We start from the raw sequence: 20,862 nt of genomic DNA, 5'->3' as shown, positions 1-20,862 counted from the left end.
TACCAAAAACATAAACAAAGCACACCACAATTAATTTTTTTTTTAAGTGACTTCAAATGAGGCCCCAACCAAAGATCCAAATTCAAGTATGCATACCCAAAAACAGAACCACATGCACGGCAGTAACCCAAATCCAAATAATAGGAAAAAAAAAACCCCACTACCACATTCAAGTATGCATACCAAAAATATAAACAAAACACACCACAATTAATTTTTTTTTTAAGTGACTTCAAATGAGGCCCCAACCAAATATCCAAATTCAAGTATGCATACCCAAAAAAAGAACCACATGCACAGCAGTAACCCAAATCCAAATAATAGGAAAAAAAAAAAACCCCCACTACCACATTCAAGTATGCATACCAAAAATATAAACAAAACACACCACAATTAATTTTTTTTTTAAGTGACTTCAAATGAGGCCCCAACCGAAGATCCAAATTCAAGTATGCATACCCAAAAAAAGAACCACATGCACGGCAGTAACCCAAATCCAAATAATAGGAAAAAAAAAGAAAACCTCACTACCACATTCAAGTATGCATACTAAAAACATAAACAAAACACACCACAATTAATTTTTTTTTAAGTGACTTCAAATGAGGCCCCAACCGAAGATCCAAATTCAAGTATGCATACCCAAAAAAAGAACCACATGCACGGCAGTAACCCAAATCCAAATAATAGGAAAAAAAAAGAAAACCTCACTACCACATTCAAGTATGCATACTAAAAACATAAACAAAACACACCACAATTAATTTTTTTTTAAGTGACTTCAAATGAGGCCCCAACCAAAGATCCAAATTCAAGTATGCATACCCAAAAAAAGAACCACATGCACGGCAGTAACCCAAATCCAAATAATAGGAAAAAAAAAAAAAAAAACCCCACTACTATATTCAAGTATGCATACCAAAAACATAAACAAAACACACCACAATTAATTTTTTTTTAAGTGACTTCAAATGAGGCCCCAACCAAAGATTCAAATTCAAGTATGCATACAAAAAAAAAAAAAAAAAAACCACATGCACGGCAGCAACCCAAATACAAATAATAGGAAAAAAAAAAAAAAACCCCACTACCACATTCAAGTATGCATACCAAAAACATAAACAAAACACACCACAATTAATTTTTTTTTAAGTGACTTCAAATGAGGCCCCAATCAAAGATTCAAATTCAAGTATGCATACCCAAAAAAATAACCACATGCACGGCAGTAACAGAACAAATAATAGGAAAAAAAAAACCCCACTACCACATTCAAGTATGCATACCAAAAACATAAATAAAACACACCACAATTAATTTTTTTTAAGTGACTTCAAATAAGGCCCCAACCAAAGATCCACATTCAAGTATGCATACCCAAAAATAAAACCACATGCACGGCATCGATGCAGAACGAATAACAGGAAAAAAAAAACCATAACCACATGCACGACAGTTTGGAACAAATAACAAGAAAGAAATCAGGCCTGAACCAAACTACCACATTCAAGTATGCAAATCCAAAAAAAAAAAAAATCACATGCACGGCAAACTATAAACATCACAGCATTATGCATTGTTAAATAATCTCATTATGCATCATCATTATGTAATTTAAAACCATAACATCTAAACAAATGAAATGGGTAAACATCATAAATATTTTCTAAACACCTAAATTTACAAATGAAAATAAAAATAACATGAAACTTAGCACTGTCGTGCTCATGAGCACAGCTTGCATAATATGGATAATAATCTTTCTCGGTCAGTAACTACTACACAACAAATTTTCCCAGCAAATTCATCTCCCAACTAGAGTCACGCCAACTAAATTTTGTGCATTGCATCCATAACAGCTAAAAATGATTTGAGATGAGTTAGATTCACATACTTAGAATGATCGTGTTCTTGGAGACGTGGTGGTGATAGAAATACCCCGTGGGTGTTTATGGTAGGATTTTAATCTTGAGGTGCGCTGTTTGCAGATTTTATGAAGGGTGTGTTTCATTTGTATAGGTGATTTATGAATTTATCATGGAAGAGGCAACGGAAATAAAATAATTCTACAGTATTAAACGCGAATCTCACGATCAAAACCCTAGAAGTGTGTTCGCAGGCTTTGGATCAGGGGGCAGGGGAATCTCTGTAAAAGGAAGGGAGACGTGATGTGGTACGGTTACCAGGCAGTACCTCAAATCCAGCTCGATTGGTGGGGATGGTCTCTCACGCGATCAACGGACCTGGATTGCCTTCACCGTGGGTCTTGAGATGCTTCCAATTCGTGCGATTAGTTGGGCTGTCTTCCAATTCATGCGTATAGTAGTCAGATTACAGATGAGATGGCCCCCTCAGCTATGCGGTGAAGTGGGCTGAACTGGTGAGCTTTGGCGTTGATGACGGCAGGAGATGGGTCTGGCATCGAGTAAGGAGCTCTGCGTGGTGATGAAGATGAGGGGTGCGTGAAAGGGGTGGGTGAGGGATTTGAAGACCTCTGCGTTGAGATGAGGGTGCGTTTCGGGCTTGGGTGAAGGGGTGGGTGAGCTTCGTTCGCCTTCTTCATTACACCCATGTAATGGAAATAGTTGAAAGGTAAAGTAACGGTAAGATGAATTTTGTCTTATATGAGAACACATCGGCACATTTTCTGTCAAACGAGTTCAAAAATATTAAAGTCATCTTCAATATTACTTTTCGTACCAAATGAGCTGAAGTCTCCTCAAGTCTCTTCCGAATCCAAACCGCACCTAGATCAAATTTATTATTTTTAATATTTTTTAATATATTTAATTATTAAAAAAATAAAAAAATATAACTGATAATCACTTCTTCAATCACTAAATAAATAAAAAAACTTAAAATACCACTAGTGATAATATTAAAGAGACTTAAGTAGCATTATCCTTGTTTTAAATAACAATGTGCGAGATTTGTATGATTAGAACTGATATCATTATTCTTAAGACTTATATAATATATATATATTCTATACTATTATTTTTCCTCCATAAAAAATATCCATCGAATTATTCACATTTTCGTCACCGTTATTCCCCTCCCTGAAAAGCAAGAGAAAAAGAGAAAACGACCATAACCCTAGATTGACAATGGCCAGCGAATCCCATGACTCGCGTCGGAAGCACCGGCGGTCGTCATCGTCGGAAGATGATGCCGAGAGGTCCTCCAAGCGCCACAAGCACCATCATCACCACCGCCACCGCCACCGCAGCAAGAAACGCGACGCTGAGGATATCATTGCCGCTCCTCCTCCGCCAGTGACTATTAGGAATTCTCGGCCTGATGACGATGTGGAGGAGGGCGAGATTCTTGAAGATGAGGGCTTCGGTTTCGGTGGTGGCGAGCACGAGATTGCGGAAAGGAAACCTCAGTCGGACGATGAGTCAAGGGAAATCGTGGCCGTTGGTGTTACTGCTCAATCTGATCAGCAAAATTCGGTGTGTTCTGATTGCCGTTATCCCTCATAGTATTTTTCCTAATTTTAATTTGCTTTCTGTTTGGTTGCTGAGAAAGTGTAGCAATTTGAGATTTGAAATTAGTTTTTTTAAAAATTATTCTGGTTATAAAAAACTGAGATTTCTGAAAAGAGGGATCACCTCGAGTAGTTCGATGGCATTTTAGGTAGTGGAATTTGCAAAATAGAAAAACATGAATTTTAAAGTTGCTACCTCTTCTCAGTAACCAGATAGGAGCTTTTGTTGTTTTGATAATTGGACTTCTTAATAAATTTTGTTTCGTGAGAGCTTGTTAGTGTAACTTGAGTCAGTGTCTCATACATTATGTTAAGAACCTGCTTGCACTAGGCGAACATGAGTGAAGTTTCTCGTTGGCGTTTCATTGGAGACTGATGGCTTACATGTAAATTTTGTAAGAGCTGGTTACATGTTTTAATTTATTATGCCTATAGCGTAACTATAATTCTTTTTTTATTTATTGTTTACTTCTATTTTGGATGATATGCACTGTTGGTTTATGTGCTTAGTCTATTTTTTGCATTACTTGTCAGGGAAGTGCTGAGCATGGCTCGTATGATGCTGAAGCAAGGATACACGAGGGAGAGATTCTAGGGAAAAAGGGTAGGAGTCTGAAGACATTGCGAGAGGACAAGAGTAAGGATGATTTTTTGACGAATTCAAATTTAGATAAGGAAGACAGAGCTTATAGCCAGAGTGGGGTTGATACTGGCATCGAAAATGAGCTTGGTTCTCCAAGGACTTTAAATGTTGAGCCTCAAAATGAATTGGCTTATAGAGTTACCCCAGAGGGTTATGGCAATGGGGATTTGGGTTTCAAAGCCATCAAAGACAACAAAATGTGGCAGAGTGAATCTTGGCCCTCTTCTAAAGGAAGTGGCAAGGAAAAGACACATTATGATGATGAGAAGGTTGAGGTTTATGGAAGTAAGTTAAGCAACCAGGGAAAGTCGTCCTCTCAAAGCGCAGGGGACACTAGGAGTAGATCTAGGTCAATTGATCATGCTAGAGAGAGATCACGTTCACTTAGCATAAGAGAAGAGGAGGCCCATTCAAAAAAGCAACATTATTATGGTCGTGATGCCTCATTGTATGCTGATAGAAGCAAGTTTATGTATGACTCCGATGATGAAAGAATGGTTCGACTACGTAAGGATGGACGGCATTATCGTAGAGATGTGGAAAGGGAACACATTACTAGTTCCAACAAGTATATTGGAGAGGAAAGGCTTCAAAGTCAGAGTACATGGGAGAGAGAGAGAAGCAAGGATAGGGAGATGGCTAGGGAGTTAAGGAAGGAAAAAGAAAGAAATAGGGGTGTTGAGATGGACAAGGCTCAAAGAAGGGAGAAAGAACGAGAAAGGAGCAGGGAGAGGGACAGGAAAAGGGGGATGGAACGATATAGAAGCAAGGAAAGGGAGGTGGACAAGGATAGACAGGATATGGAAAGAGATAAGATCAAGGACAATCAGGTGGATAGAGATGGGGAAAGGGAGAAGGAAAGGGATAGGAGCAGAGCTAGTGAAAGAGAGAGAGACAGGGACAGGGACAGGGAAAGGGAGAGGGACAGGGACAAAATTTGGAGGGAGAGGGAGAGGGACAAAATTTGGAGGGAGAGGGACAACGAGAGGGAGAAGCGGAATGATAGAAATAGGAATAGAGATAGGGGCATAATGATTGATAGGGAAAAGTATGAATATCTTGTGGATGGAGATAGACATAAGAATTCTAGACACTCGAGATACGATGGAAAAGATTACCACCACGACAGAACACGAAAAACTGATTCAGCAAAGGTTCCTTGTTCTAGGAGTGATTTGTTGGAAGGAAATAGAGAGAAACTCCAAAGGTACTTTTTTTTATTGCTTTTTAAAAAAGGCTCTTATGGCCAATTTGAAGCTCCCCATATTGATGCATGTGCTTCATTTATTGGATACAGGGATGATGATGAACAGGGAGACTACGAAGAAGGGACTACATTGCAGTTTGCCGAGCAAGAAGAGGAAGATCTCAACAGAATCAAGGAGGAGAGTAGAAGGCGAAGGCAAGCCATATTAGAAAAATATAAGAGTCAGCAATTACAGCAACCAAATCAGCCTCGATCAGAAGATACAGAGAAAGGTACTTGGAGTCACACTCTATAGTGTCATGTTAACATTTCGATGTTCTATTTGTTAAGTTTGGAGCTTAGGTATGGTATATTGACAAGTTGTTAGAGCTCTGCTTACTTGGACCAGTATAAGCTTAAGAGTTGATCACATTGTTGAACTCAAGCTTATTCAGCTTGATGATCTGACCCCACCATATATGTCAGTCCTGCTTGTTTGACACGTGCTTAATAAATGTCTCCTTCAAAATTAGCAATTCACATCACACACCATGTGATAATAGTTCCTTAATGTGGGAGTGGGAAACTTGATTTTTTTTTTCAGTAAACAAGATTTTTATTGATGAACTTGCATATTAATATGCTATGAATAGGATTTTCAGTATTTGCACTTAACAACCACAGGTAGCGATTTGAATGTCCTTCATTAATTTTATTTTATTTTTGGGGAGGGAGAGAGAACTGTATTGCAACTGAACTTATTACTACCCAAAACTTTTTACATTGACTCGTGGTTCATACGAGAAGTTTAAACTACCGTTGATCTGGTTACATGCTGGGCTTGGATTGAGGTCCTCATTTACATGATCGTTGTTGTTGGAGTTCAAGATTCCTGGACAAAGTTGGTAAAAATTCTTTCTAGTTTACTTAACTTGGCAAATCCAAGGCAAATTGAGGTTTATAAACATGCCTGGCATAATTCTTTTTTTTTTTTTTCTCACCAACATTTTTGCTACATGGATTATTTATGTTTCTTCCTAATTATTTATGTTTCTTCCTAATTCCACAAATTATGTTTGTTGGCTAGATAAGGAGCCTGCACATGATTCTGACCAATCCGTAGCAGCTAATGATGTCATTACTGACACTGGTGATGGTAGGAGTGATGGTTTCGATATCTACGTTGCTGAACCATCATTTTCTGTGGGGAAATCACCTCCACAAAATGGACATGCTGATTTGGAGAAGACTTCCAGTGCTGGGGGGCTTGGGGAGGGTAGTCCAAAGGTATCTTCATTTTCTCTGAAATAATTTACAGCTCTGTGAGAAACTTACATCCATCCCTGAATAAAAATAAAAATAAAATGATTGCCTACACCCTTTCTGGGATCTTTATTTTATTGTTTTAATGAAAAATCTTCTCGACATGGCAAAAATATTTTGAAAAATCTTATATGCTTTTGTCAATTTGTTTTTCTCCTGAGCATTCCAAAATTTGAATTTTCCCTTTTTTGGGGGTTGGCTGATTTAATTTCTTCCATTAATTTGTGCAGAGTGAGAGGTCAGGTGACAAGTTTTGTGATGATATTTTTGGTGAGACACCAACAGGAGTTCGCAGATTGGTAGGTTTCATCATAGTGAAGTATCCCTTATTTAACAATTGTCCCTCATTGAAGTTCATTTGGTAGGGTATACTTTGGTCTGGCATTCAGTTGCAGTGTTGTTAAGTTGTGTTCCTCTTTGCACTCACTGTCCCCTTTACTCTTTTTCCTGGTCACATACACTTGCTGGTTCTAATGGCTGTTAGTTACCTATTGTGGACTGCATAAAGAATGTACAAACGTGGTGGATTTTTAGCATTGCAAATGTCATTTTGTGGCTAACCTGTTTCATGAATTTTTTTGGTGTACATGCTAATTTTTTTATTTGTTTATTTACCTGATTTGCTCATTTGATTCGTATAGCGTAATGATACTTTAATTTCTAATATATATATATATATATATATATAGATATATTAACTTTCTCAGACCTGATTAACACGAGTAACTTCTTTTTGTTATGTTTCTTGAGCACTGGGACAATATGACTATCAATGCTAACCATTTATGCCATGTGCTTCCACACTAAGGTTCTGTATGTTTTATTCTTTGCAGGACAAAGTAGATGGATTACGCTTTGAAAGGAGTGGTCTTAATGACAACTGGGATGATGCAGAGGGTTATTATGGTAAGTATTAGGTCAGCCTTTGGTCATCTCTCCTCCTCTTTGTTATGTTTCCTCTGTTGTTTGTGCCTGGAACTTTTTGTGTGGCGTTATTTCCTTGTGTGAGCCCATTTAATAACGTTTATTTGCTTTTCCTTTTTCCTTTATGGTTTAATTCTTTGTAAACAGAGTTTGTATTTTTTTTTATGAATAAAACAGAGTTTGTATGAGCTTGTCTCAATCATACTTTGTAGGTTGGTGGAAGGGAAGAAATCTTTCACTAGTAGAACTTCTCCCCAGCAGTCTCCCTTTCTATCTTTTTTCTTTTCCTCCAAAGGAAACAGCACTCAAACTTGACACTTTAAGCTAATGACATCCTTTATCAAGTTCGTGAGTAGATTTGTTTCTTTTTTCTTATCAGAAAAACTTATAAAAGAAAATATAACCTCACCAGAAATTAACATGATCATTTTTATGGGATAAAAAACATATTGAATGTGGTTTACTGGCTAATTGAAATGCAGCTGGTGGATTTTGAATCACCCCTTTATTGGTAAGTTCAAATCTCTTGAAAGTTAGATGGCATGATTACCAAAAGAATTATTTTCATTTTACCCTCCCTACTGAGCAGCATTTTGGAAGTGGACATAATTAAGAGACGATCCTTCTACTTATCTGCCATAGAGGAAAATGTTTTAAAACACTTCAAAGTGATTCATGTTTGCAGGTTTATATATGTATATGCCCTCTCCCCGCTTCACGTGTTTTGTTGCTTCTCTCGTAATGATGGCATTCATGTGCAGGCTACCGGTTTGGTGAAATACTTGATGGACGATATGAAGTTATTGCTGCTCATGGGAAAGGTGTATTTTCTACCGTAGTTCGTGCAAAGAATCTTAAGGCTGGTAATGGTGAACCGGAGGAAGTGGCTATAAAAATTATACGAAGTAATGACACAATGTGAGTTATAATTGTCTCAGCAACTTATCAAAAATTGTCCCACCCACTTGCCTGGGTTCTAATGTTGATTATTTCTTAGCACTTATATGTTTTCTGGCCTTGTTGTCCAGACACTTACTGTTGCCTCCTCTTATGTGACATAGGTACAAGGCCGGTATGGAGGAGCTGGTCATATTAAAGAAACTAGTAGGTGCAGATCCAGATGACAAGCGCCATTGCGTTCGATTTATTTCGAGTTTCAAGTACCGCAATCATCTTTGTTTAGTTTTTGAATCTCTTCATATGAATCTGCGTGAGGTTTTAAAGAAGTTTGGACGCAATATTGGCCTTAAGCTAACTGCCGTGAGAGCATATGCAAAGCAACTTTTTATTGCCCTGAAGCATCTTAGAAATTGTGGTGTTCTTCATTGCGATATAAAGCCAGATAACATGCTGGTAGGTTTTTGGTACCCTTTAATGATTCTACTGCTTCAATTGTCAAACTGTAGATTTTTTTAATGAACAAAACTTCTTGATTACCTATAAAAAGAATTGTTTAACTGTATATTTGTTCATATTTTTCCAGGTAAATGAGGCGAAAAATGTGTTGAAGCTCTGTGACTTTGGCAATGCCATGTTTGCTGGTAAAAATGAAATTACGCCATACCTTGTAAGCCGCTTTTATCGCGCCCCTGAAATAAGTAAGTTATAAGGACGAGCTGTTTATTTTATAAATGATGGAAAGGGGATATTAATGGTTTTTGTCTGTGATTTGTGTTTATTAAAACTGTTTTTGAAACCAGTAGTATGTTTCCGATATGTTCTTATCAGAACAATAATATGGTGCTGATATGTTTCCATTACAGTTCTTGGCATGCCTTATGATCATCCATTGGATATTTGGTCTGTGGGGTGCTGTTTGTACGAGGTTTATACAGGAAAGGTTCTTTTTCCAGGCGCTACAAACAATGACATGTTACGCCTTCACATGGAATTAAAGGGCCCTTTCCCAAAGAAGATGCTCCGCAAGGCAAGTATCTGATCTGTTCATCAGAGATATGCCCCACCCAATTTACTGGGTGTTGGGCTCCACAGTTGTATCTTGACATTTGACTTTTAATGTTGCTGATGTCTTCTGTTTTCTTGTTCTTTGTACAGGGGGCATTTAGTGATCAGCATTTTGATCAGGACCTGAGTTTTCATGCTACAGAAGAGGACCCTGTCACGAAAAAGGTATACATCGTATCTCTGACTTGTATTTTATCTGTTTACTGTCAATCATGGTTTCTTTTTGGTTCTCCAGATTAGAGTTCATATTTTGCCTGTTCTGCTGACTGCTTTTTATTCCAATTTCCACCCCTTGCAGGCTATAAAGCGGATGATTCTCAACATAAAGCCAAAAGATATCTCTTCAATCATTACAGGCTCTCCTGGGGAGGATCCAAAGATGTTAGCCAATTTTAAAGATCTTCTAGAAAAAATTTTTGTGTTAGATCCTGACAAGAGGATGACAGTGTCACAAGCATTGTCCCATCCATTCATCACGGGCAAGTGAACCATGTTGCTGATTGTATGACTCCAGAAATGCTGTCCACTAGATATTTGTACATTATGACCTACTTTATTTTCAGTTTCTAATTACTGGGCATTATCTGTCTTCTCTATGATGGCCCAAGAACTTTCAACACGGTTTTGGCGTTGAAGTCAAAATGGGGTGATGTTTGGTCTGGAGTTCTCTTTGCTGGCGGGTTCTTTCGTGGATTGTACTGTTTCTATCGTAAGACAACTTGCTGACGGCGTTTTTTTACCATTGTAATCATAATTGATTATGGCCATTGTGAGAAATTGTTCATCTATTTTGATCTGTGTCATGGTGATTACATTTTGTACTTCAAACTCGACTGTTGCTATTGAATTGGTGGGAAAATTAATAAGGACATACATGTATCATGTCCTATGAGTTGGTAGTTTGCACTTTTTCTTAGTTGAATAGTGTATATCCTTTAAAAAATATTCCAGATCTCGTGTAAAATTCACTTTTTTGTATTAATTTCTAATGGTCTGGATGCTTGTTGTATCCTCGTTTCATTTCATTATACTATTTTTCTTTTTCTTGCGGTGCTTTATTTGAGTATCTGGGTTCTGGGGAGTCTAATGTAGTTTTTCATTCAGGATGTCTGCCACTGCTTTGAAGCAACCCTTCAGTGCTTAGATGCTTAAAAGGCACACAGGAGAAGGTACCTTGGTTTGTTTATGGGTGATAATTGTGACAGCATTACAAGTTGATGCCTTGAATTTTGTTTCAAATTGTGTGTTCCCATTCCATTTTGAAATAGTTTTGGATTTAAATGGACATCCTTAAAAAATAGTTGTTAATCTATGATGGTGTGCGTTTGGGGAGACATCCATATTTGCTGGATTTGTGTTACAGTGTTGTATCAGTAATCTGAAACGAATAATCTGATTAGTGCATATGGCATCTGAATTTCAAAACCTTGAGTGCAGCTGTGCTACCAAATTTGTTTTGGATGTGTGTTAGCATTTTTCAGTTATGACACATTTGTGATTTTCTCCTTGTCCTTGGGGTCCACTGAGCTTCCTCCCCGTTAGCAGTACTCTAGTATTTAGTCAAATCTTGTCTTGTTTAGGCTCAGCGAACAGCCCATGATTGTTGGTCTGTAGATTAGATATAGTGTCATATTCTGGCGAGTTGCTGTGTTTGTGCAACAGTGTTGAGCACTTCTAGTGTTACTTTTCAATTAATTGTCTTCCCTTTTCATATATCGATACTTAATGAAATTACATTACATCTGATTCATGGTCCGGTCATTCTGGAAGAGCTTGCATTGGAGGTCTACGGCCGCAGCCTTGATGAAAAAAATTTATCGGTGAGTAGTGCGGTTTGTAATTTGCTGCTGTTTGCCTTGTACAATTGGTCAAAAGATTTCAGAGATTCAATGTATTGATTTTATTTTGTGTTTTCAGGATGTGACCCCCATGCTCCTGCAATTATTGTAAGTATATTTCCATTTTCCATTTTCTTCTTTATGTCCACCTTGATTCCATCATTGTTTCCTAATGTTATGTTTCTTGTGGCTTTCAATTTTTTCATTTATGATTTATATGGTTTCTCCTTCTAGATATTTGGCATGCTCAGTGTAATTTTATGTTGATATGTAACTTTAACCCCTAGGGGTTGGCTCAAGTAGTAAAGGCCTTGGGCTTTGGGGTATGCTCCCCCGATGTCTAAGGTTCAAATCCCCTTGGGTGCAAACAATCTCTAGGGGCCATCGGATTGGGGGATTTTCTCCTTGAATTACCGAGGTGCACTTGCGGGAAACTTCTTGCCAAGGGCCTGTGCACTCCTAGGATTAGTTGGGACGCTGTTCCTGGACACCCGGGTTTAATACAAATAATTATATGATTTTTTCCTTCTAGATATCTGGCAAGCTAAAGTCTAATTTTATGTGTAATAGATTTTTTAGGCTTGTAAAAAAGCCGTGTAGTAGATTGGATTGGAAAACAAAGCGAAAAACCTAGAGCACCTAAATAACGCCGCCACCCTCACCCACCCTAGACCGGCGAGTGACACCTCACCGCTGGCACAGACAAGGTCGACTGGCCCCGGCGACTTCGCCGAGGGCTGTCCGGTGTAGGTCCTCTCTCCAGCGACCTGGTTTTTTGGCAAAATCCGTATCGTCGTTTTTACAGAGGCAATATAGACTGTCGATCTTGTGCTCCTGCCATCTCCACCTCCACAGACAAGTCCGATGGGCTCCGACGAACCCATTAAGGGCCCTCCGACGTCAGTCCCCCTCCGGTGACCGTATTTTTTGGTTGCTTCAATTTTGCCGGTGCAGATCTAGTATCACCCACTCACCGTTGGCTCCATTGGTCGTGTCGTTGACACAAAGTCACTGCTCGGAGTACTCCAGTGCCAAGTTCTGTCGTTCCCGTATTTCTTCAGCTGTGTTCTTCGGTGCACTAGATCTGTCTTGCGTTGTGCTTGTATCTCTGAACGAACATTCGTCAGGAATGAAGCTGGTGAATCCCCTGCATTTGATACCGAAGCTTTGAAATTAATATGGGTCAGGTGGTGCGTGTTTGGGTGGAATCAAAGGCATTTGAGTTTTTACTAGAAGCATGGAGGTCCTCATTGAAAATTGTGGAGAGGAGCAGAAGGGTTTGGAGGTCTTTAGCTATGAGGCGTAGTGGTATAGGATGGCTGGTGGCCACGATGGAAGCAATATTATAGGCGGGGTGAAACTTGGAATTCTCAAAACATTTGCGCGAAGGGAACAGAGCATTCGCGGTTCAACGATTCTTCAATGTACATGGTAGGTATCTAACTGTCATCGAATATGGTGGAGGGGGCCAATAGTGTTGTAGTCATTCCTAAAGGGTATGGAGGTCAGGGTTGGGAGAAGTTTGCTGTTGAATTGCGCAGACTTCATCAGGGTATGAACATTCGTCAGGAATGAAGCTGGTGAATCCCCTGCATTTGATACCGAAGCTTTGAAATTAATATGGGTCAGGTGTTGCGTTTTTGGGTGGAATCAAAGGCTTTTGAGTTTTTTATATAAGCATGGAGGTCCTCATTGAAAATTGTGGAGAGGAGCAGAAGGGTTTGGAGGTCTTTAGCTATGAGGCGTAGTGGTATAGGATGGCTGGTGGCCACGGTGGAAGCAGTATTATAGGCGGGGAGAAACTTGGAATTCTCAAAACATTTGCACGAAGGGAACAGAGCATTCGTGGTTCAACGATGCTCCAATGTACATGGTAGGTATCTAACTGTCACTGAATATGGTGGAGGAGGCCAATAGAGTGTTGTAGTCATTCCTAAAGGGTATGAAGGTCAGGGTTGGGAGAAGTTTGTTGTTGAATTGTGCAGAGCTGCGGATATGTTTTTTTCCTTTTATGCTAATGGGTCAAGGAAGGAAAGCCAAAAGATCACGAGAACATCAACTTGGCGAGGCAATCATATGCGGCAGTTCTGAAGATGGGTCAAGCTTCGGTGACTCAGAGTGAGGGGAACTGTGTAAGTGGTTTGTAGATCACGCAAGCCCAGAACCAGCTTGTTGAGATGCACAAAACATTAATGGAGATGGAAACCCAGCTTGTTGAGTTGAAGGTAGTGATCACTTTCTTGTCTTCGAAAATAGACGCCTTCTGTTGGAGGCAACATGTTCGTAAGAAACAAGCCTAAGATAGGCTCGAATCCTTTAAGCTCAGATAAAGGAAAATGGAAAATTGGATTCGGCCCTGTCCCTATAACCAGATCCAGGAGAGTGTGGTAGGTCAAAAGGAAAATTGAATTATTTGAAGTGGGTTCTACGTTGGGTATCGGGGTTGAGACATCCTTAATGGAATGCCTTTCATCACAGGTGTTACAGGAAAGACTGATAGTCTGTGTTACACCCTTGGTCAGCCCTGAAGAAACTACAGCTCCCACATTGGAGTTGAAAGATAATCGTGTAATGCCGAGGTCTGAAGGAGATGTAGGGTCTGTCGAAGTTGCATATACAAGGTCGCTAGAGGTGAAGGGACTTACTGCCTACCCAGAATCTCCAATGGAGAGTAGCAATGGAGTTGTTGAGGAGGCATGAGATTTGTATAAGGGTTTGTCGTTGGTGCCTTGCGAGGGTGAATGTTTAGGACCTGGTGTTTCGTTGGGAACCATGTCAGGAGAAGATGTTGTCCCCTTGGTATCTCTTCCTCCATTAAACAATATAGCTGGATCATCATCAGATTCGGTTTTGCAAAAGGTTAATGAGATCTAACATATCGTGGGACTCTCACATGGAGGATGTGAAGACCAATTTAAAGCACTACTCGTTACGATTGAGGCGAGCCATTCGCGTGATACCAAATCAAGCTTTAAGAAAAGTAGGGAGTTGAAGCGCCTTTTTTGGGGAATCAACTACGATGCTAAGGGCGATAGCTCAAGTCGAGGGAAGACTAAAGGGAGGGCATTATGAAGACGTTCTCATAGAGGGTGTTTCGGGTGGAGTATTAGTCTACGAGAATCAATGGGTTGGGGTTGGGAAGGGTTCCAACTCGGGCTTGATGTATTTTGGGTAGTTTTTCACTTGCTTTTTGAGTCATTAGGAGCTCTCTAGTGTGGGCTTCGTATTTTCTTGTATACATCTAGTGTACTTGACTACTCCTATTGATATATATATAATATTTTTACTTGTAAAAAAAAAAAAAAAACCGTGTAGTGTGAAAGTGTGAGGTGTGGTAATTTACTCATCACGAGGCAAGGGGTGAGCCTTAAGGTATAAAGCGCAACCCTTTTTTATTCTAGACTAATATTTAAGATATTTATTATTGATTTTTTTTTTTTTTTATAATCGTGGGTGTCTGGGCTAGCTTGCACGCACGTCGACTAATTCCATGAGGCCCTGAAGTTAACGAACAGGTAAACCTCTAGTGGCTTTAAGGGGACTTGAACTAGTGACCATTGGGGAGCAAACCCAAGGCCGGACCAGCTAAGCTACCCTCAGGGCTACTATTGAAAATTTTATAAGGCCTCGTTTGGTTACATAGTTCAGATAAGATTAGATAAGATGTTTTGTTGAAAGTTGAATAAAATATTGTTATTATATAATTTTTTAATATAATTTTTGTTTTAGAATTTGAAAAAGTTGAATTGTTTATTATATTTTATACGGGAATTTAAAAAAATTGTAATGATTATATGAGATGAGATGAGATAGTTTGGTTTTGTGTAACCAAACTAGCCGAAACATTATAATTAAAAATAGGAAATAACTCAGATTGATGTAAAAACTTTCTGATGCATTTTGCCGTTGCAACCTTGTCTAAAGCCTTTGTGAAGGTCCATGATCATATCCCATCACATGTAAGTTATAGGCTTTGGTGCGAGGAAGACTAAAATGTGCTACACACCTCGATCTATGCTCAAAAGAAGAGGTAGGAGTTGTGATTTAAACTGCTGTGGTTATTCTAAGATCTCATTTCAACCACAAGATCTAACTCCTAGAGTGCACTTAAAAAGCTCCTGCTTTTGTCTAGTCACTAGCCAAAGGTTTCGGTGAGTGGTTGGATTTATTGGTTAAGATCTGATTTAGTTTAAAATAGCTCATACCACGTTGAAATGTTTGTTAGTAGTATAGTTATTTCCCAGAGCTCAATTATCTTAAATATCGGTCCCTATGCATCCAAAAAATATCAATAATAGATTTGCTATCCAAGATACATGATTGGAATGTATGGTATGCTCTACTGACCTCATGTAATAGTTAATATCATGGAGACATGATTGGTATCTATCAAATGATGTGGTTGCTTAAAAGAGTGGTTGTGGTGATTGCTAAAGGAGTATCATTGGATAATGGCCCCAAGATGGTGTTGCTCTTCCTTTCTCTAATTTTCAGGAATTTCTAGCTCTTCTTCCTTTTGAATGCTAGATGGATCTCTTCCTTTTGAATGTCAGGTGGTCTTTTCCCAATAATTTATCATTCAAAAGGGTTAATAATATGTATGATTACTTGCTTGTTTACCTATAAAAAAAAAATTATGATTACTTGTAAAAGAAAAAGCTTTCACTGAATAGGGATTCCTAGCTCCTCTTCTTTATATAGAGAAAAACAGGACAGTTTCTCACTAATTGGAGTAAATTCAGGGGACCGTTCGGGCTGGTCTTTCGAAAAATACTAGGAGGGATTGGAGAAATTCTCCCAATTCGCTAGATATGAGGCAGGTGATGGGTTGAGGGTAAGATTTTGGCACGATGTGTGGTCGAAATCCTTTTCTGAAAGATGCTTTTCTGGAATTATTCAGGATTGCACGTTTTAATGATGCATACTTGGCAGATCTGTTGTAGTTCTCTCATGACTTCTATAAGTGGCGTGTTAAGTGTGTGAGAGGTCCTAGTTGCTGTTAGGTGTATTCTTTGTATACTTCATGTGTACTGGGCTGGGCTACCCTATGTTTCTATCAATAAAATCTTATTTTACCTGTAAAACAAATTGTGTGAGAGGCTCAAACTTGAGAGGCAGATCTCTTTACCTCGATCTTTAATCGATTATATCCTAGTAGGTTGAGAAGGGGTGGTGAAAAGAGTTTTGCTACTCATCATCCCACACACTACCTTTTTTTATTTATTTTTTATTTTTTTAATTTTTTTTTGGTTTTATTCCTCCTAAACCAATTGAGCTCTTCTACTCACCATCCATACACCACACATTTGGTAAGGGAAAAAATTTTAAAAATTAAAAAATCATGTGTAGTGTGTGGTGTGGGGATGATGAGTAGAATTTTTCTTCAAATAAGCTAGTTTGGAGCCTTGCTAGGAAATGGGTGATTGGAAGTCGTTTTATAACAGCTCATGTTCCCATGATAATACTCCTTTCCATTGGAAGATTATTTGGAGTAGCATGGCTCCCCAGGGTAGCAATTTTTGTTGTCCACATGGACAACACCTATAGGGAAGATTCTTGTCATGGATAACTAAAGTAAATGATGTTATGGTATTTGATTGATACTAACACGTGTATAATAATTTGTGAAACTGTTGGTCAATTTCTTCTGCATTGCAAGGTGGTTCAATATTAATGGGATTAGGTCATGCTTGGGTGGTGGATCTCTTGGTATGCTTGAGGTGTAAGTTTGACAAAGATCGATGTGTTTTGTTGTGTAAAATGATTGTGTCTTGTTGAATGTGGTATATGCATGGAGAGAAGAATGGGCGAACTTTTAAACAAATGTAATTGAAATTCATTAAAAACCAATGGGTGTACCCAAGTATACAAGAAATATACAAGAGACCACCTGAACTAAAGGGAAGAGAAAAAACTCACCAAACTAAGCCCTAACCCACTAGGTCCTTATCCCATGGGCGTACATTTGAAGATTGTGAAAAGTCTGGTGGATCTCAAGGCCTTCTTACTAAACACCCTTTACCATTGGATGTTATCTGAAAATTGTTTTACCTTTTCTATTTCTAGTTTCCAGGACCTTGATCTCTTTACTTCTTCTGTATAGGTGTATCTTTTGTATACTTACTGTGTGTATGGTGCACGACACTTTTTTTTTTTTTTTTTTTTTCAATCGAATCTACCTTGTTAAAGAGAATGATGAAAACCAAAAGTTCACCTATTTTTGCTTCTTGTAAGTGAAGTTTAACTTATGGATTCCTGTTTTCATGTTAAACAAGGGCTTCATTGATCTATTTTCATGCGTTTTCACCTGCAAGCTATACATGTCCTGTGATAGTCTCCTTTACTTGTTAGCCAGCGCATAGTGCCTAATCATTTTGCTATGGCTTTGGTTGGATTTACTTAGGCGTAACCTTAGGTGATTGCTTTGGTCACAAATAGTTTGCTAGGTTTCTGATGGCCTTGCCATTAGACGCTTTCTCTTGGGTGGAGGGAGAGAGGAGATGACGTTTTTGGCTTGGCCTTGTGATGTGCCTAATGAGGGTGAGCCTGCGCGTGAAATTTGAAAGGATATTTATGTGCTTTAGGCTCCACCATTTTTGGTTTGTGAATGGGGCTGATCTGCTGTAGAAGGATTGAGCACATCTTGGGTGAAAAAGAATCTTGTTGTCATTAGAGAGAGAGGCGAAGGTGTAACAACCCAAGGAAAGTCCAAACTGTCTCTAGGGCCTATACTTCAAAAGGGTTAGTCAAGGTTGCAATTGTAGCCTCTGAAATCATATAAATGGCAAAAACTTCTCTCTCCTGGGCAATACGGGATCTCATTCTCTACTTTCTATATTCAACCCGCAATACTCCAATCCTCTCTTTAAATTCTTGACATCCTCTTGAGGCCATTCTGTTGTAAGTGGCACAACTCAAGTCTCACACTTTCGGTTTGGGATTGACTCCAATACCATTTATAAAGACCTATAAAAGCCCAAGTCATCTGACATTCTCTTCAAACTATATTCCAAAAGGATTAGTTGAAGTTACAATTGATTCCCACTGAAATCATTATAAAAGACAAGTGTGGCACTTTGTATTGAGAAACTACAACAGGACTTCTTGTGGCGTGGAATAGGCAAGGAGTTTAAGTTCCACCTAGTCAGGTGGGAGAAGGTATGTACCCTCTCTTTAATGGTGGTTTGGACATTAGAAATTTGAGAATTTTTAATTAGGTGATACTTGGAAAATGGTTGTGGAGATACCATAAAGAACCAGAAGCTCTATGGAAGTTGGTGATTGAGAGTAAATATGGTGGCTTATGGGGGAGATGGTGTACCGACGAAGTGAGGGGCATATGGAGTGGGGTTGTAGAAACATATAAGAAGACGATGGGGGGTCTTTTCTCGCCACACAAGATTTCGTCTAGGAGATGGGGCCAGGATCAAATTCTGGTATGATACTTGGTGTGGTAATTGTGCTTTAAAGGATCTATTTCCTGCACTTTTCAGGGTTGCAAGTGCCAATAATGTTTCAGTGGCGGAAGTCATGGTGATAGCGGGGGAACAAATCTAGTGGAACATCGATTTTAGCCAGGCGGCACATGATTGGGAAATGGACAGTTTTGCAACTTTTTTCAGCCTCTTGTACTCATTCAAACCAAGCAACCAGCACACTGATTTATTGTGGTGGATACTTACAGATAAAGGCCTGTTCTCGGTTCGCTTATTTTATAAGTCTCTTTTACAAGAGCTTCCAGCTCAGATTCCCTGGAAAAGGATTTGGAGACATAAGGCGCCTCTCAAAGCAGCGTTTTTCGTGTGGACCGCTTCCTTGGGTAAGATCCTCACAACATATAATTTGAGGAAACGAAGGGTGATCATCGCAGATTGGTGTTGCATGTGTAGGAATGGGGGTGAATCTGTGGACTATCTTCTACTATATTGTGAGGTAGCTTGAGGGTTATGGAATGAGGTATTTAGTAGACTAGACTTGGGATGGGTTATGCCTGAGACAGTAGTGGCGATGCTGGCTAGTTGGACAGATCTAAGAGGTAATTAACAGATCAAGGCTGTATGGAAGATGCTTCCCATTTGCATCATGTGGTGTGTGTGGCAGGAGCGCAATGAACGGACATTCGAGGACAAAGAGAGATCGATGGAGGAACTAAAAGCTTTCTTTTTTAGAACTCTTTGTACTTGGGCCATTGCTGTTATTCTTAATGGCCAAGATTTCCATGATTTCCTTGTATCTATTGCTCCTACGTAGTTAGGGCATTCTTTGTACTGAACATGGCTTTGCCTATTCTTTTATTAATATACTTATAAAAAAAAAACTTGTCCGTCTCAGGTAATGTAGAATCTCATTCACCACTCCGCCATCCTCAACCTGGAGTGTTTCTAGGGCTGGTGCTTATTCAATTTGACTGAAGTGCTTAAGCTGGATTGGTTTTCCTTTTCTGGCTTCTAGAAATGACAAAATTAAAAGATACTCAAAATAGTATGTCCCTTAAAAGCCTATAAAAGGGTATCATTGCAGAAGCCCCAATTGTTTTAATTAGATTTGCACGGAAATAAGCTTGAATCTGACAAGGGGGCATACTATTCATTTTTTTGAGGCCCATACTTATGTTTTGGGTTATATTCTGTGTATTAGCATTGGATTGCTATAAAGATGCTGATTGCATCACTTCATTCGAACAACGCAATGAAAATATCCAGTGCAGGTAGGGAGGGATTTGGAGTGATAACTACTAGTTTTTCTATTTCTATCTAATAAAGATGCTGATTGCATCACTTCATTCAAACAACGCAATGAAAATATCCAGTGCCGGGAGGGAGGGGAGTTGGAGTGATATCTATTAGTTTTTCTATTTCTATCTAATAAATTGCATTTGTGGTGATTTACAAGGTTTACTTAGGCGAATTTTCATCATGAGGCTGCTGACATCCAAATTTGCTATGGTAGTAGTCCTTTTAGGAAAGGTTCGGACTACCTTAACTCACATTTCAAATTTTCAGGCTCCGGTTCCTATTATCTTCCAAAAAGGTGCTACATTAGTTTGGATGTATATTGAGAGGACTAGTACACATAAGCATAAAACACAATTATCACAAGGATCAAAGCAAATTAGGTCTGAGTTCTGACTCTGGCATATAGCTGCCTGGACATATTCAGATTTGTTAGGCAATGGTTTGAGCCCGAGGCCTTTAGGTGACCTTTTTTCCATAATCTGAAATGATTTATTTGCTTTTTGTTATATTTGTGGTTTAATTTTGTGTTTTTCCATTCATTCATTATGCTTTTAGATCTAACGCCCGAAATCCCATTCTCAAGGATTGACCTGTTTCTGTGGAACCATAATTTGCTGGAAGTGTTTTTAACCTGAAATTGCGTAGTTTATTGTTTGATCGACTTGAATTTGCAATAATATCTGCGGTTCAAATCCCTTGCTTGATAATTGACGTTTGGATATTTTGATGCCTAATGAGCTGGATGTCCTTGCCAGTTG

The 20,862-nt window shown here is 38.9% G+C and overlaps 1 protein-coding gene across 4 annotated transcripts; it reads left to right on the top strand.

The window, feature by feature from the left end:
• The first annotated feature begins 3,017 nt into the window (after positions 1-3,017).
• On the top strand, positions 3,018-20,605 carry LOC121244562 (serine/threonine-protein kinase prpf4B-like). 4 transcript variants are annotated; one of them, XR_005936453.1, is made up of 16 exons: positions 3,018-3,455; positions 4,025-5,340; positions 5,431-5,612; positions 6,407-6,606; positions 6,873-6,941; positions 7,476-7,548; positions 8,328-8,484; positions 8,628-8,919; positions 9,050-9,164; positions 9,330-9,493; positions 9,622-9,696; positions 9,830-10,240; positions 10,636-10,700; positions 11,302-11,351; positions 11,449-11,477; positions 20,262-20,605. XR_005936453.1 is itself a non-coding variant. In XM_041142689.1 (13 exons), the coding sequence occupies exons 1-12, from the start codon at positions 3,108-3,110 to the stop codon at positions 10,016-10,018; spliced, it is 3,180 nt and encodes a 1,059-aa protein (XP_040998623.1). In that variant the 5' UTR covers positions 3,018-3,107; the 3' UTR covers positions 10,019-10,033; positions 10,140-10,540. The 4 variants fall into 4 exon arrangements, 2 of the variants coding, with proteins under 2 accessions (XP_040998623.1, XP_040998622.1); XR_005936454.1 differs by lacking the exons at positions 11,302-11,351; positions 11,449-11,477; positions 20,262-20,605 and having other exon boundaries at positions 9,830-10,033; positions 10,140-10,240; positions 10,636-10,699; XM_041142689.1 differs by lacking the exons at positions 10,636-10,700; positions 11,302-11,351; positions 11,449-11,477; positions 20,262-20,605 and having other exon boundaries at positions 9,830-10,033; positions 10,140-10,540.
• The last annotated feature ends 257 nt before the right edge of the window (positions 20,606-20,862 follow it).

Source organism: Juglans microcarpa x Juglans regia, chromosome 8S, assembly GCF_004785595.1.
Source record: "Juglans microcarpa x Juglans regia isolate MS1-56 chromosome 8S, Jm3101_v1.0, whole genome shotgun sequence".
Classification (NCBI taxonomy): domain Eukaryota; kingdom Viridiplantae; phylum Streptophyta; class Magnoliopsida; order Fagales; family Juglandaceae; genus Juglans; species Juglans microcarpa x Juglans regia.
This window is presented reverse-complemented; position numbering and strand designations above follow the sequence as displayed.

Excerpts from the sequence above, each read along its gene's own strand:
- LOC121244562 (XM_041142689.1), top strand. The coding sequence starts at position 3,108 with ATGGCCAGCGAATCCCATGACTCGCGTCGGAAGCACCGGCGGTCGTCA. Across the intron at positions 8,485-8,627 it reads ATACGAAGTAATGACACAAT|GTACAAGGCCGGTATGGAGG; the intron begins GTGAGTTATAAT and ends TATGTGACATAG. Across the intron at positions 9,165-9,329 it reads TTATCGCGCCCCTGAAATAA|TTCTTGGCATGCCTTATGAT; the intron begins GTAAGTTATAAG and ends TTTCCATTACAG.